Source organism: Budorcas taxicolor, chromosome X (assembly GCF_023091745.1).
Source record: "Budorcas taxicolor isolate Tak-1 chromosome X, Takin1.1, whole genome shotgun sequence".
Lineage (NCBI taxonomy): Eukaryota > Metazoa > Chordata > Mammalia > Artiodactyla > Bovidae > Budorcas > Budorcas taxicolor.
Window position 1 is genome coordinate 47,473,165 of NC_068935.1, and position 17,721 is coordinate 47,490,885.

Here is a 17,721-nt window from a genome sequence, read left to right on the forward strand (position 1 = left end):
ACTAGATTTTCAACCAACTGTAAAAGGCTTGGGAGGGGCCAACATGACAGTTTCAAATCTCTGCAAGCCTCAGAGAAAATAGGAGACCATAAGCACACATCAGTTCTTCTCTCTGGGTATCCACTAGGTGCTCACGAGAAAGGTACAGGTTTGACTGAGTGCTGTGGAGGAACAGGCAAAATATGCTGCAACTGTGGACCCTTCTCTCATAGGGTGCAAAAGCCATCTGTGCCTAAGAGCAAGGCAAGAAACCCTCCCTGGCAGGGTCTCAGGGACATGTAACTACTGCTAGCGGAGAGGTAGAACAAAGCCATCTGCTGCTGGGGATGGACAGGAAACACCCTCACATTGAGGACCTGGTACTAATAAAAGGCAAAGTTCAGCTGCCAAGGGAGGTTGGGATGGAGATCAGGGAAGAGTGCTGAAAGTTCTACCCTGAGGCAAAGGTGCGTAAAGGCTGCCTAATAATGAGACAGAGTAGGAGAATCAAGAAACCACTCTGATCCCATCAGGAACCCTGCAAAGAATAACAACAAGAAAGCACAATTTACCACTGCGGGAGGAGAAAGGGCATACAGAGAGGCATCCACTGTGTCTCAGGAATACAGGACCTGCTGAAAGCAGATAGTGGAATAGGAACACTGAGAAAACCCTTGTGGCAGCCCAGATGTGCAGGAATTTAGAGTCCAGGGAGGTACTGAAAGCATCAACATCTACAGCAAAATCCAAAGCCAGCCAACTCCTGACCAGACTGACTCAATCCCCAACACTGATGGACTGGCTGACAAAAGGTATGACCACTGCAGACCAGAAATACAGGTTACCTGCCTCGATCTCTAGCATTCTTTTCCATGCACTGTCCAGAATTCAATTAAAAACATGAGATGCACAAAACCAAGAGACAAATGACCTATCATCAGATTTTAGAAAATCAGCTATGAGTAAAATACCGATATATTTACTGGAGGGACTTTCTGGTTGTCCAGTGGTTAAGACTGCATTCCCAGTGCAGGGGGCATGGGTTCGACCACTGGTTGAGGTACTGAGATCCCTCATGCCTTGACCAAAAAAAAAAAAAGTTTAAGTATTTACTGGAAAATACAGATAATGTACATGTGCAGATGAAGAATTTGGGCATCAAGATGGGAACTTAAAAAAAAAAAGCATATAGAAAAGTGAGAAATTACAAGCATGGCATGAGAGATAAAGATTTCCTTCAATGGGCTTATCAGCAGACTGGATATGACAAAAGAAATCTGAAAACTGAAGAAACTCTTCCAATATTTCCAATGCCAAAACCCACACTCTTTTCCTTATAAATAACTATGCTTTTTTTCCACTGGAATTCCTCAAGGCCTGTTGCTCTTCTCTATGTTTTACATCAGTTCAGTTCAGTTGCTCAGTCGTGTCTGATTCTTTGCGACCCCATGGACTGCAGCATGCCAGGCCTCCTTGTCCATCACCAACTCCTGGAGTTTACTCAAACTCATGTCCATTGAGTCAGTGATGCCATCCAACCATCTCATCCTTCTCCTCCCGCCTTCAATCTTTCCCAGCATCAGGGTCTTTTCAAATGAGTCAGTTCTTCACATCAGGTAGCCAAAGTATTGGAGCTTCAGCTTCAACATCAGTCCTTCCAATGAACACCCAGGACTGATATCCTTTAGGATGGATTGGTTGGATCTCCTTGCAGTCCAAGGGACTCTCAAGAGTCTTCTCCAATACCACAGTTCAAAATCATCAATTCTTTGGTGTTCAGCTTTCTTCATAGTCCAACTCTCACATCCACACATGACTACTGGAAAAACCATAGCTTTGACTAGATGGACCTTTGTTGGCAAAGTAATGTCTCTGCTTTTTAATATGTTGTCTAGGTTGGTCATAACTTTCCTTTCAAGGAGCAAGTGTCTTTTAATTTCATGGCTGCAATCACCATCTGCAGTGATTTTGGAGTCCCCCAAAATAAAATCTGTCACTGTTTTCACTGTTTTCCCATCTATTTGCCATGAAGTGATGGGACCAGATGTCATGATCTTAGTTTTCTGAATGTTGAGTTTTAAGCCAACTTTCTCACTCTCCTTTTTCACTTTTATCAAGGGGCTCTTTAGTTCTTGTTTGCTTTCTGCCATAAGGGTGGTGTCATCTGCATATTTGAGGTTATTGATATTTCTCCTGGCAATCTTGATTCCAGCTTGTGCTTCATCATGTTTTACATGATTCCATCCAAATTTCTATTTCCACCTAAAACATCTCCTCTGAGCTCCAGGCTTGACAATTCCATCTGGCTATCTAATAGGAATCTCAAAATGAACATGGCCCAAACCTATTCTTTTCCCAGTCCTTTCCAAGTTATTTAATAGCACCAGCATTTTGTTTAACAGCACTACCTAATACAACTAGTTATTCAGGGCAAAATCAAGGAGGCTATCTTTATTCTTTATTCTTTTTTGCTCTTTTTCTCACTCTCTCCATGGAATACATCAGTAAGTCCAGATTTTATCTACAATAAATATCTTGAATAGATCCATTTATCTTGATCACGCAATAGGAGGGACAAAGTTGTGCTTATGAGCATGGACGCTACACCCAGACTTCCTTCAATTAAAATCCCAGCTTTCCCACTTATAAGTTATGGACAAGTTTCTTAACCTCCCTATGCCTCAGTTTCATCATCAGTAAAGAGGGGATAACAAAAGTACCTATTTCATAGGACTGTTATAAAGTAAGGATTAATGAATTAACAGAATGTAGAAGGGAGTGCCTGGCATATTTATCTAACATATAAATGTTAACAAATATTTCTATTTTTATTGTTATTATCTCTTTTGCTATCACCCTATATAAGCTTACATTTTGCTTATACTACAGCAATAACCACCTAACAGGTTTCCCTCACTCTAATTTTGCTCATGCCTCTACTTTGCTTGGGCTTTCCATGTGGCACTATGATAAAGAATCAGCCTAGCAATGAAAGAGACATGGGTTTGATCCCTGGGTCAGGAAGATCCCCTGGAAGAGGACATGGCAACCCACTCCAGTATTCATGCCTGGAGAATTCCGTGGACAGAGGAACATGGATGGCTACAGTCCTTAGGGTTGCAAAAGAGTCGGACACAACTTAGCAACTGGGCACACACTAACTACTTTGCTTAATCTTCAAAGTTGCCTTTTTCAAAAGAGTAAGATCAAGTCACTCCCCAGCTTTGAAACCCTTTAAAAAATACCCAGTGCACTAAGGATACAGAACAAGTCACTCTCCTGTTCAACAACAGTACCGACAATCCCCAGCCAAGCAATCACTTGGATACTTTTAGTTTGTAGGCATCTCTTTATAACACAAATTGTAGGTGTCTGCCTACAATGCGGGAGACCTGGGTTCAATCCCTGGGTTGGGAAGATCTCCTGGAGAAAGAAATGGCAACCCACTCCAGTATTCTTGCCTTGAAAATCCCATGGGCCGAGGAGCCTGGTAGGCTACAGACCATGGGGTCACAAAGAGTCAGACACAACTGAATGACTTCATGTTTCTCACGTTATAACACAAATACTCCAGAAAGGGCTCAATCAAGCAGCATTTCACACAGCAGCAATGTAATATAACTGAGATTATACCCGGCTGAGGTCAGCCAAAGATAAGTAGCCTAGTGAGAAAAGGTGGAAGATGGGGGTCCTTCTAAGGCAGTGGGGGTGACAGCAAAACAGAAAGAGGAAAGGAGAGAAAAGGAGAGAAAAGTGGGAGACTTTATTTGCTTTGCAATTTTACTTCATAACCTGGGAGCAACAGATTTAATACTATGAATCATTTATGCTGCCTTTGGTTCTTATGTGAACAAAACCTGAGTTTCTACTAATGGTTTGGAAACGTCAGATCCTAACCACTCCAGTTCATCACAACGCCCTCCCTTCTGGGATGCGGAAAATAGAAAAAAGAGTGGGAGAAATACAGTTTATGTCAAACTTGGGTAACTCTCCCAGTCTGTGGCCTTCCTCCCATCATTACTATAAGAAGGTGTGAGATGGTTTACTTATTGCTGGGGATATGGAGAACTTTAAGCTTGAAATTCTGGGTATTAAGTAAATAATTCAGTGGTGATAATAACTGATAAAACAATAGAGAGGAGAGTATCATTTTGTATGAACTCATACCACAGCCCTGAACAATTCTGTTCCACACATCTTCCCTTGCTCTGAAGAATTTGATTTCCATTAACTTTCATGTTTTAATTCATATAAAAACATTATTTTAATGATAACACAAAATTGACAAACAATTTCGGAAGATTAACACAATTGGCAGATTAACATAATTGTCAAACCCTTAGCTACAATCAAAAAAAAGACTCAAACATCTAAAAAAAGAGGAAATCACAACTATCGTCAGAGAAATAAAAATTTTACGATTATATGAGACTACTACAATTACATGCCAATCAATAAGTACCTAGAAACATATAACCTACCAAAGCTGGATCACTGAGAAATAAAAGAAATCTGAGCAGATCCAAAACTAGTGAGAAGACTGAAGTAGGAATCAAAAATCTCACCCAAAAGGTAAGCCCAGGATTAGATGACTTCACTGGAGAATGCTACCCAGCATTTGAAGAAGAAATAACAATCCTTCCTAATCCTTATAAAGAATCAAAGAGGTAGGAACACCTTCAAACTTATTCTGAGCCCAGCATTACCCTGATATTATCACCAGAAAAAGATACCACAAGAAAACTACATACCAATTTTCTCAACAAATAATGATACCAAAAAAAAAATCTTAAAATACTAACAAATCAAAAATCAGTAACATTAAAATGATCATGCTCTATGACCAAATGAGATTTATTATTGGGATCTAAGAATATATATGAAAATCAATCAATATAATGCAGCATATAAACAATGTGTTGCATGATCATCTCAGTTAATGCAGAAAAGACATTTAGCATAATTCAACACTCTTTCATGATAAAAATATTTAATAAAATAGGAAGAGAAGTAAATGATCACAACCTAATAAAAGTCTACAGTTAATATCACACTAAATAGGCAAAGATTAAAACCTTTATCTCTAAGATCAGAAACAAAGCAAGGATGTCCACTCCAGAACTATTATCAATCATTGTACTAGAAGTTCTGGATAGAACAATTAGACAAGAAACAAAAAGGGTATACAAATTGGGAACGAAGTAAAATTATCCTAATTTGCAGATGACATGATATTGTATGTAAAAAAAACTCTAAAAATTCCACCAAAAATGTTAGAAGAAATTAATTCAGCAAAGTTGCAGGAACTAAAATTAACACTCAAAAATTAGATGCATGCCTATACATTAACAATGACCAGTCCAAAAAGGAAATCAAGAAAACACTATCATTTACAATAGCATCAAAAATGATAAAACACTTAGGAACAAACTTAAAGAAGTTGAAGAGTTGTACACTGACAGTTACAAAAGCACTGCTAAAAGAAATCAAAGAATACAAAACAAATGGAAACATATTTCAAGTTCATAGATTAAAACACTTAATATTGTTAAAATGTGTATACCATCCAAAGTGATCTACAGACTCAGTGGACTTCCTATCAAAATACCAATGTCATTTGTTTCAGAAATAGGAAAAAAAACAAAAAAACAAAAAAAAACCCTGACATTCATATGAAATCTCAAGGGACCATGAGATCTTGGAAAGATCTTCAAAAATTGTCTTGAAAAGGAGAAACGAACTTGGAGGTCTTGCATTCCCAAATTTCTCCAAACATATTACAAAGCAACAGTAATTAAGACTGGCATAAGGGAAGATACGTAAGACAATGAATTGAAAGCCTAAAAAATAAACTCTTTGCACATAAGGTCAAATGACGTTCAACAAGTGTACCAAGACTATTTAATAGGGAATGAGAATTTCTTCAACAAACAGCTTTGGGAAAACTGGGTATCTACTTATACAAGTATTGATAGAATTGGATTCTCACCTTAGATCATATACAAAAATTAACACGAAAAGAATGAAAGATCTAAATGTCAGACTTGACCCTATCAGACTCCGAGAAGAATATGGAGAAAAAGCTTCAGGACATCGGACTTGGCAATGACTTCTTGGATATGACACCAAAAGCACAGGATAAAAACCAAAATTAGAAAATGAGAATACATGATCAAAGAAAACAATAGTGAAAAGGCAACCTACAGAATAAGAGAAAATATTTGCCAATCATATAGCTGACGAGGAGTTAACATCCAGAATATATAACGAATTATCATGATTCAATAACAAACAAATACCCCAATTAAAAATTGGGTCAAGGACTTGCTTCCCTGGTGGATCAGACAGTAAAGGGTCTGCCCACAATGCAGGAGACCTGGGTTCGATCCCTGGGTAAGGAAGATTCCCTGGAGAAGCAAAGGGCAAACCACTCCAGAATTCTTGCCTGGAAAATTCCATGGACAGAGGAGTCTGGTGGGCTATAGCCCAGGGGGACACAAAGAGTCAGACACGACTGAGTGATTAACACTTAACACAAGGACTTGAACAGACATTTCTCCAAAGAAAATACACAACAGTCAATAGGCACATGAAATGATGCTCAACATCACCAATCATTCAGTTCAGTTCAGTTCAGTCACTCAGTCGACTCCGACTCTTTGTGACCCCATGAATTGCAGCACGCCAGGCCTCCCTGTCCATCACCAACTCCCGGAGTTCACTCAGACTCACGTCCATAGAGTCAGTGATGCTATCCAGCCATCTCATCCTCAGTCATCCCCTTCTCCTCCTGCCCCCAATCCCTCCCAGCATCAGTCTTTTCCAACGAGTCAACTCTTCTCATGAGGTGACCAAAGTACTGGAGTTTCAGCTTTAGCATCATTCCTTCCAAAGAAATCCCAGGGTTGATCTCCTTCAGAATGGACTGGTTGGATCTCCTTGCAGTCCAAGGGACTCTCAAGAGTCTTCTCCAACACCACAGTTCAAAAGCATCAATTCTTCGGCACTCTGTCTTCTTCACAGTCCAACTCCCACATCCACACATGACCACTGGAAAAACCATAGCCTTGACTAGATGGACCTTAGTCGGCAAAGTAATGTCTCTGCTTTTGAATATGCTATCTAGGTTGGTCATAACTTTTCTTCCAAGGAGTAAGCGTCTTTTAATTTCATGGCTGCAGTCACCATCTGCAGTGATTTTGGAGCCCAAAAAAATAAAGTCTGACACTGTTTCCCCATCTATTTCCCATAAAGTGATGGGACCGGATGCCATGATCTTCGTTTTCTGAATGTTGAGCTTTAAGCCAACTTTTTCACTCTCCTCTTTCACTTTCATCAAGAGGCTTTTTAGTTCTTCTTCACTTTCTGCAATAAGAGTGGTGTCATCTGCATTTCTGAGGTTATTGATATTTCTCCTGGCAATCTTGATTCCAGCTTGTGTTTCTTCCAGTCCAGCGTTTCTCATGATGTACTCTGCATATAAGTTAAATAAGCAGGGTGACAATATACAGCCTTGACACACTCATTTTCCTATTTGGAACCAGTCTGTTGTTCCATGTCCAGTTCTACTGTTGCTTCCTGACCTGCATATAGGTTTCTCAAGAGGCAGGTCAGGAAGTCTGGTATTCCCATCTCTCTCAGAATTTCCCACAGTTTATTGTGATCCACACAGTCAAAGGCTTTGGCATAGTCAATAAAGCAGAAATAGATGTCCTTTTGGAACTCCCTTGCTTTTTCGATGATCCAGCGGATGTTGGCAATTTGATCTCTGGTTATTCTGCCTTTTCTAAAAGCAGCTTGAACATCTGGAAGTTCACGGTTCACATATTGTTGAAGCCTGGCTTGGAGAATTTTGAGCATTACTTTACTAGCGTGTGAGATGAGTGCAATTGTTCAGTAGTTTGAGCATTCTTTGGCATTGCCTTTCTTTGGGATTGGAATGAAAACTGACCTTTTCCAGTCCTGTGGCCACTGCTGAGTTTTCCAAATTTGCTGGCATATTCACAGCATCATTTTTCAGGATTTGAAATAGCTCCACTGGAATTCCATCACCTCCACTAGCTTTGTTCTTAGTGATGCTTTCTAAGGCCCACTTGACTTCACATTCCAAGATGTCTGGCTCTAGATGGGTGATCACACCATCGTGATTATCCAGGTCATGAAGATCTTTTTTGTACAGTTCTTCTCTGTATTCTTGCCACCTCTTCTTAATATCTTCTGCTTCTGTTAGGTCCATACCATTTCTGTCCTTTATCGAGCCCATCTTTGCATGAAATGTTCCCTTGGTATCTCTAATTTTCTTAATGAGATCTCTAGTCTTTCCCATTCTGTTGTTTTCCTCTATTTCTTTGCATTGATCGCTGAAGAAGGCTTTCTTATCTCTTCTTGCTATTCTTTGGAACTCTGCATTCAGATGCTTATATCTTTCCTTTTCTCCTTTGCTTTTCGCTTCTCTTCTTTTCACAGCTATTTGTAAGGCCTCCCCAGACAGCCATTTTGCTTTTTTGCATTTCTTTTCCATGTGGATGGTCTTGATCCCTGTCTCCTGTACAATGTCATGAACCTCATTCCATAGTTCATCAGGCACTCTATCTGTCAGATCTAGGCCCTTAAATCTATTTCTCACTTCCACTGTATAATCATAAGGGATTTGATTTAGGTCATACCTGAATGGTCTAGCGGTTTTCCCTACTTTCTTCAATTTAAGCCTGAATTTGGCAATAAGGAGTTCATGATCTGAGCCATAGTCAGCTCCTGGTCTTGTTTTTGCTGACTGTATAGAGCTTATTCATCTTTGGCTGCAAAGAATATAATCAATTTGATTTCGGTGTTGACCATCTGGTGATGTCCATGTGTAGAGTCTTCTCTTGTGTTGTTGGAAGAGGGTGTTTGCTATGACCAATCATTAGGAAAATGTAAATACAAACCACAATGAGATATCACTTTGTATCAATCAGGATGCCCACTATCAAAAGAACAGTAACTAACAAGTCCTCAAGAGGACCAGGAGAAGTTGAAAGCCTTGTGTACTCAGCACTAAGGTAAAATGGTACGTCCATTATGGAAAACAGTATGGAGGTTTCTCCACAAATTAAAAACAGAATTCCAATACAATCTAGAAATTCTACTTCTGGGTATATATCTAAGATAATTCAAAGCAAGAACTTGAGCTATTTGCACACCTGTGTTCACTGCAGCATTATTCACATAGCCAAAAGGTGGAAGCAAGCCAAACTTCTAGCAACTGATGAATTAATAAAGTGTGGTATATACATATAATGGAGTATTATGTAGCTTAAAAAAATGGGAAATCCTGTCATATGAAGACATTATACTAAGTGAAATAAACCAGTCACAAAAGGACAGATACTATACATTTCCTATCATAGGAAGTATCTCTCTAAGGTAATCCAAGTAACAGCAACAGAAAATACAAGCGTTTACCAAGGACTAGAAGCAGTGTTTAGCGGATATAGAGTTTTAGTGTTATAAAATGAAAAGGTTCTAGAGGTCTGTTGTACAACAATGTGAATACTTAACACTACTGAACTGTATACTTAAAAAATAGTTAAGATGGTAAATTTAGTGTTAAGGTACCACCATTCTACAGATAAGCAGATTGAACTCATTTCACATGGTAGCAAGATAATGCTCAAAAACTTTCATATGCTAGGCTTTAGTACTACATGAACTGAGAACTTCCAGACGTACAAGCTAGATTTAGAAAAGGCAGAGGAATCAGAGATCACATTGCCAACATCTGTTGGATCACAGAAAAAGCAAGGGAATTCCAGAGAAACATCTACTTCTGCTTTATTGACTATTCTGAAGGCTTTGATTGTGTGGATCACAACAAACCATGGAAAATTCTTCAAGAGATGGGAATACCAGACCACCTTACCTGTCTCCTGAGAAACCTGTATGCAGGTTAAGACGCAACAGTTAGAACCAGACATGATGGAACAATGGACTGTTCCAATTTTCAAAATTGGAAAAGGAGTACATCAAGGCTGTATACTGTCACCCTGCTTAGTTAACTCATATGCAAAGTACATCATGTGAAATGGAGCTGGAGGAAGCACAAGCTGGAATCAACATTGCCTGGAGAAATATCAACAACCTCAGATATGCAGATGATATACCACTTTAACAGCAGAAAGTGAAGAGAACTGAAGAGCCGCTTGATGAAGGTGAAAGAGGAGAGTGAAAAAGCTGCTCTAAAACTCAACATTCAAAAAACGAAGATCATGACATCCAGTCCCATCACTTCATGGCAAACAGATGGGAAAACAATGGAAACAGTGGCAGACTTTATTTTCTTGGGCTCCAAAATCACTGCAGATGGTGATTGCAGCCACAAAATTAAAAGATGCTTGCTCCTTGGAAGAAAAGCTATGACAAACCTAGACAGCATATTAAAAAGCAGAGACATCACTTTGCTGACAAAGGACTGTAGAGTCAAAGCTAAGGTTTTTCCAGTAGTCATGTATGGATGGACCATCAAGAAGGCTGAGTGCCAGAAAACTGATGCTTTCAAACTGTGGTGCTGGAGAAGACTGTTTAGAGTCCCTTGGACAGCAAGAAGATCAAACCAGTCAATCCTAAAGGAAATCAGTCCTGAATATTCATTGGAAGGACTGATGCTAAAGCTGAAGCTCCAATACTTTGGCCACCTGATGCGAAGAGCTGACTCATTGGAAAAGACAGCTGGGACAGATTGAGGGCAGGAGAAGGGGGCAACAGAGGATGAGATGGTTGGATGGCATTACCAACTCAATGGATATGAGTCTGAGCAAACTCCAGGAGATAGTGAAGGACAGGGAAGCATAGTGTGCTGCAGTTCATGGGGTCACAGAGAGTTGGGCACAACTTAGCGAATGAACAACAACATAGATAAGTATTAATAAAAACACAGGCATTAGAGCCTTAATATTCTTTAATTGTGAAGGACTATCATTTATTTTTCTAATTCTGTTCTTATTTTTTATCCCAATAACACAATAAAGTAAAAATAAGTAATACCTTAAGACTAGGATACGATATTTGTAAAAGACACATCTGATAAAGGACTATTATCCAAGATATACCAAAAGGACTGCTACCAATTTTCACAATATGAAAATGAGCAATCTGATTAAAAAATTGGGGAAAAGACCTAATAGACACCTCACCAAAGAAGATATTCAAATGCAAGTAAACATATGGAATTATTTTCAACACCCTATGTCATCAGGGAATTGCAAACTAAGACCAAAATGAGATATCACTATACAGTCTTTAGAATGGGCAAAATCTAGAATACTACAACAAATGTTGGCCAGGATATGGAGCAACAGAACTCTCATTTACTGCTTATGGGAAATGCAAAATGGGTAGCTATGTTGGAGATAGTCTGGAAGTTTCTCATAAAACTAAACACGCTCTTACCATATGATCCAGATCACACTCTTTGGTTTTTACCAAAATGAACTGAAATCTTATATTCACACAAAGACCTGCATATAGATGTTTATAATAGTTTTATTTCTAATGGCCAAAACATGGAAGCAAGCATGATGTCCTTCAGTAAGTGAGTGACTATTAAATAAGCTGGTACATCTAGACAATGAAATATTATTTAGTGCTAAAAAGAAATGAGCTATCAAACCATAAAAAGATGGAGAAAACTCAAATGCATGTTACTAAATGGAAAAAGCCAACTTGAAAAAGCTATATACTGTATGATTTTAACCACATGACACTAAGAAAAATGCAAAACTATGGAAACAGTAAAAGGAAGAGTGGTGACCAGGGGTTGGAGGGAGGGATGAATAGGCTAAGCACAGAGGATATTTAGGGCAGTGAAATGATTCTGTAGAATACTGTAATGCTTGAGACATGTCCTTATACATTTGTTCAGACTCACTGAACATACATGCTCAAGAGTGAAAACTAACTAACCTAAACTGTGGACTATCACACTGATTGTAACAAATATGCCACTCTGGTGGGGGGTACTGATTGTGAGGAAGGTTGTACCTGTGTAGGGAAAAGGACTGTATGTGAACTCCATAATTTCTGTTCAGTTTTGCTGCTCTGAAGACTAAAAGAAAGTGAAAGTGAAAGTGAAGTCGCTCAGTTGTGTCCGACTCTTTGTGACCCCATGGACTGTAGCCCACCAGGCTCCTCCATCCATGGGATTCTCCAGGCAAGAATACTGGAGTGGGTTGCCATTTCCTTCTCCAGGGCATCTTCCTGACCCAGGGATCGAACCCAGGTCTCCTGCATTGCAGGCAGACGTTTTAACCTCTGAGCCACCAGGGACTAAGCTTACATTAATTAAAATTTGCTAGGTACAAAAACTATTATTTGATTTGGACAAGTCAAAAATTTTATCAACAGGAATCTTATTGTATAATAACAGTCAATGGCTAATTTGAATAAAAAATGAAACTGTCTGAGATATTTAAAAAAACAATACCTTACAACTATCACATATGGTAGTGGAATATAAAATGGCATATGGCTGCTGTGGAAAACAGTTTGGTGATTCATAAAAACTAGAATCACCACATGACCTAGCAATTCAACTCCTAGGTATGTACCCAAAAGAATGGGAAAGAGGTGTTTGAAACAAAAACTTGTACATGAATATGCATATCACCAACAATCCTAATAGCTCAAGTGAAGTCGCCTAGTCATGTCCAACTCTTCACGACCCCATGGACTGTAGTCCGCCAGGCTCCTCCGTCCATGGTATTTTCCAGGCAAGAGTCCTGGAGTGGGTTGTCATTTCCTTCTCCAGGGGATCTTCCCTACTCAGGAATCAAAGCTGGGTCTCCTGCATTGCGGGCAGACACATTACCATCTGAGCCAACTGGGAAGCCCCCTAATAGCTCAAAGGGAGAAAGAAAACAAATGTCCATCAACTGATGATCGGATAAACAAAATGTGGTGTGGCTGTATTATGGAGTATTACTCAATCAAAAGGAATGAAGTAATGAAACATGCCACAACATGAATGAACCTCAAGAAGATAGCAACAAGCAAGAGAATGCAGACATAAGGGCCACAGAGTATATGATTCCATTTATGTGAAATACCTACAATAGGTAAACCCACTGAGACAGAAAGATGAGTGGTTGCCAGGGCCTGGGTGAGGGAGGAATGGAGGATGACTACTTCATGGCAGTGAGAATGTTCTGGAACTAGACAGTGGTGATGGTGGCACAGCACTGAGAACATATAAAATGCCACTGAAGTGTACATTTTAAAATGATGTGTTCTCACTATAATTAAAAAAAAAAAAAGAATGTACTACAAAACTTAATACCTTGATTTTTTCACTCTCTTTTTTCACTCGCTTTGCATTTTCAATAACGTAAACAGTGCTCTTATTGACTTCATTGTCAGCCCTGTGCCTCAGCCAATCCTCATATCCCTAGAAGAATAAAAATAAGGACATAGTCAAACTCACATAATGAAGTAAAGTTGTTAATAAATTTTTACAACCCCTTCTCTGAGTCACAGCAGATACTTGTACTTATAATATTACTTTCAATGCAGAATAAAGAGACAACACTGTAAATTTTTGCAGCAAAAATGAAAATATACTTTCAGAATATTCCTTAGGTAAAAAGCTTTATTGCATTAAAAGATTCCTCCATTCTAGAGATAAGTATTAATAAAAATACAGGTAATAGAGACTTAATATTCTTCAGCAGTGAAGGACTATGGTTTATTTTTCTAATTCTGCTCTTAGTCAAGCTAATGTTAATGTTCTCTACTTTTTAATTTGAAAGACATTTTTCCAGGTTCTATTTTCTTATAGACCAAATTACTTAAACACATTCTTCCATATTAGACTGTTGGGAGTGATCATCTCTGAGGAAATATAATTCCTTCCCAGAGACAGAGAATAGAAAGAGCAAGTAGGATTATTTTGGAACAGTATCTATGATAAGTTTTAGAGATCAACAGTTAAATTTCTCCACTGACTTGGTGACAAAAGAAAATATAAATTGGTGTTCGTCTTTTAGAATTAAAAGTAACGAGTTCATTTTCCTTTGGGCTTTCTTTGGTCTAGAGTAATTTAAGCCAAAAGTAAGAATGGAGGAACTCTATTTGTTTGAGCACCATCTCCTTTTTTTACATCACTTTGCTTTTTTTCCTTATAATAGGGTCTGTACCTTTTCAAATCTAACTGTTTGAAAAGTCTCTTAATCGCCTTCCCCTTTTTTTCTCAGGTGCTATATATTGATTCCTATCCTGTCCTTCTTTAGGGCAATGCTTAGACTATCACTTCATATGGGAACTTTCAGTGATGTCAGTGAGGAAACAAAGGCCCCAGCATGAACTAGTATTGGGAGTAAAATGAATCAGTAAGAGCTTTTTGAAAACCAAACAGGCTATTCTTGGAACCAGCAATTCTATGATGTTAAAGAAAATAATCTTAACAGCTTCAGGGAAAAAACATTCCCAAAGTCTTTATTTAGCAACCAAACACTTGATAAAATATCCTTTCAGTTCTGGGTAGGCAAGATAGAAGACCAGATAACCCCAAGAAGAAAGATAACCATGTTCTCAATATTGTTAAGCAAACCTTTATTTTGGATATTCTTTGGGACACTTTCTAAAGGACTTTGATAAGTACTGTCTAAAAGTCTCCTTGTAACCTGTCAGCTTCTGGTACAGGAAAAACATTGTTAACTACTCCTTAACCACGCTTCCTGTTTCCGTTTTTCAGTTTCATTGGGAATTTGTCAAAACACCTCTTCAGCAGCATCAGGAAAGACAACAAAATTAAAGTATTTATACTCTTGAGTTCAGAGAAGGAAATGGCAACCCACTCCAGTACTCTTGCCTGGAGAATCCCAGGGACAGAGGAGCCTGGCTGGCTACAGTCCATGGGGTCACAAAGAATTGGACGTGACTTAAGTGACTTAGCACACACACATGCACTCTTGAGTTCTCTGCTATAGGTGGCAGTTTAAAAAGTCCACAAGAATGGGAATTTTTCAGACAGATACAGCACATTGAAAAATGCAATGCACATTACAAATTTACCTTCCACTCCCTGAGTGAGGTGTACCTCTACCTACTCTCCTTTTAGGGTTATATTCCTCCCTCCAAAAAATAGGAAGAAAGGAGCAAAGAAATTAAAGATGTGTCTTATAACCATTTTAATGGGTTTTCAATAAGAACAAAATATAAACTCTCATGTCAGACAGGACTGAAATGCAAGCATAACTGTAGATTAGAAATTTACCTGCTTGATGGCTGTAACAGTTATAACAAAGAAAAGTGGAAGTCCACTCGTAATTGGGCTAGTTGGTGTGTCCACTGTGACCTAGGTAAAGAAAGTAAATTGAGAGTAAAATGAAAAGCTGCCATTAACTTATATGCAGCACTTACATGCTATAAACATTTCAGACAAAAATGTAAACAAAACATATCCCAGTAGCAGCATGAATGTTAACTTTCCTTAAAACAAAAGCAATCCACATAGCCATTAGTTTAAGAAAATAGTTCTAAATTTAGGCTTAGTTTTCATGCCAGCTTGGACTAACCCCTAGACTGAAATATATCCATTCATTTACCATCTGTCTGTTGAGCACCATTCTGTCAGCCTTTGTGCTATTATCAGCCATGCTCTAGAGATGCTGCTTTATTTTAAACAAGATAGAGAAAAGTTCCTGCCCTCATAAGAGCTGGAAACTTACAGTGAAAACCAGACATTAAAACAAGTCAGATTTGAAGAGTATACAGAAGTTAACTAGATGGAAGGGAGGGCTTCACAGGCGCAGTGAGGTGCATAGAGAAATTCTCTATGGGAGGAGGGCATGTGGCACCTGTGAGAAAATAAAGGAAGCCAGCAGCAAAAAAAGCATGTGGTGTGAGAAGAGGCTGGAGGGGAGATGGGGCCAGACCTAGCAGGGCTCTCCAGACGAAAGTTCATTCTTTATCTCACAAACAGTGGGAAATAATTGAAGCTTTTAGGTAGGGAGAGGTCACGTGAACAGAACCACATTCCAAAAGGTCATTCTCATTGCTTTGTGGAAAATGGAATGGAAGGGAACAAAAGTGGAGGGAGGCTAGTACACTCATCCAGGTAAGAGATGTACACTCATTTAGGAGGCTAGTACACTCATCCAGGTAAGAGATGATGGCTTGAACAAAGGTGGTAGCAGCAAATACAAAAAGAAGTTCCAGAGACATTTAGGAAGCAACATTGGTAATGAATTTCTTATAAGTGGTGGTTAAAAATGTCTTCCAAGTATCTGATTAACATGGCTAGGTAGATGTTGTCATTCACTGAAACAGGAAATCCTGAAAGAGAACTAGATTTGAGGCAAAGAGGATCATGGGGTCACTCTCCTTTTACGTAGCACTGAGATATTAGTCTGGATTCCTCACCACATAAGCTCTCTAATCTTTCAAGTCTTAAAGTCACCTATTCTTTGAAGTTTTCTCAAGCTTCTCTTGGGTAAGAAGAAAAAACATAACTTCCACTGTGTCCACACAGCATTTTGCTCATACTAGTTTTACTACATTTACCACATTAAATTGAGTGAATACATGACTGTCTTTTTTTGCTTTAACGTAAGATTCCTTTTGGGTAGAAAAGGCAATTTTGATCTTTACTGTACCTGCTAAATCTTTGTTATCTGGACCACTGCCTGGCACACAGGTGCTTGCTGAACTGAACTGAAATGTGCTGCATGCCAAGTGGAATGATGGTGTGCATAATCTTCTACACAGTTTATTTATTCTATGCTGTGCTGTAAGACATCTCACCATTGATCTAGAGGAGCTCCGCCTCAAATGCCCTGTCATTCATGACTGAAATTGGTTCTTCCCCATATCACAACCCAGACTAGTTTTAATTTGCAGGGCTAAATTGAATTATAGTACTATTTACTCAAAGTGGATAAACAGAAGCACTTAAGATCAGCAAGGCATTTGAGCAATTTTATTGGGATGTTTTTGCTTTGCTTTAAAACAATGAAATGAGAAAAAAAATACCTCTAATGTAGTAAAATTTTCAAAGGGTAATTTTGGCAAGGGAAAGATTTTAATAGCTTATAGACTGAAAGATGGAGGATGAAATTTTAAATGTCTAAAATTTAAAACACAAAACATTAGGAACACTGAGAAGCAAACCAGTGTACAAGGATTTATTTCATCCTTAAAGTAAATAAATGAGGAAAAGCAAAACTGGTGATCAAGAAGATAAGTGATAAATTTTCAATTAAACTGAAACGGGTGCTTAACAAAGTGAAACTATTAATTTGAACTATTTTCAATTTTCATACATACCACTATATATAAAAATACACAATGCATGTCTGTCTAAGATGAACAAAGATATGAAATCCATGAAAGTTTAAAAAAAGTAACAAAGTCTCAATAAGTTTTCTAGTGAAAGAGCTACTTTAGAAATATATAAAATTGAGTACAGCTTAAAATATATTAGTACTTTAAAGAGTGTTATTATAATAAGACATGAACAACTTTTTAATCACAGGGCATTTCAAGGTTAGAAACGGATTGAAAATTTGTTTGAAGAAATGAAGTTTCTAATAGAGCTCTTACCTGTATAAGAAAAATGATAAGAAAATAAAAATTTGCAATTCTTCTAAACTGTTCAAACAGATTCTTTGGGAGGAAATTCCAAAGTGTATACTATATGGGAGGGAAAAAAAAAGATTATTAGAAAAGAAACTTGAAAAAGATTCCAGATTATCACAATACTTTGAAAGC

The 17,721-nt window shown here is 38.3% G+C and overlaps 1 protein-coding gene across 1 annotated transcript in view; it reads right to left on the minus strand.

Annotated features, from left to right (window-relative positions):
* The window catches only part of ATP11C (ATPase phospholipid transporting 11C), a 101,903-nt gene that overhangs the window by 71,306 nt on the left and 12,876 nt on the right, over positions 1-17,721 (minus strand). Inside the window, exons 3-5 of the mRNA XM_052663256.1 lie at positions 17,554-17,643; positions 15,227-15,307; positions 13,292-13,399 (exon numbers count right to left, since the gene is read on the minus strand). Of these exons, the coding sequence (XP_052519216.1) occupies positions 13,292-13,399; positions 15,227-15,307; positions 17,554-17,643 (279 nt within the window). The remainder of the gene's footprint in view (positions 1-13,291; positions 13,400-15,226; positions 15,308-17,553; positions 17,644-17,721) is intronic.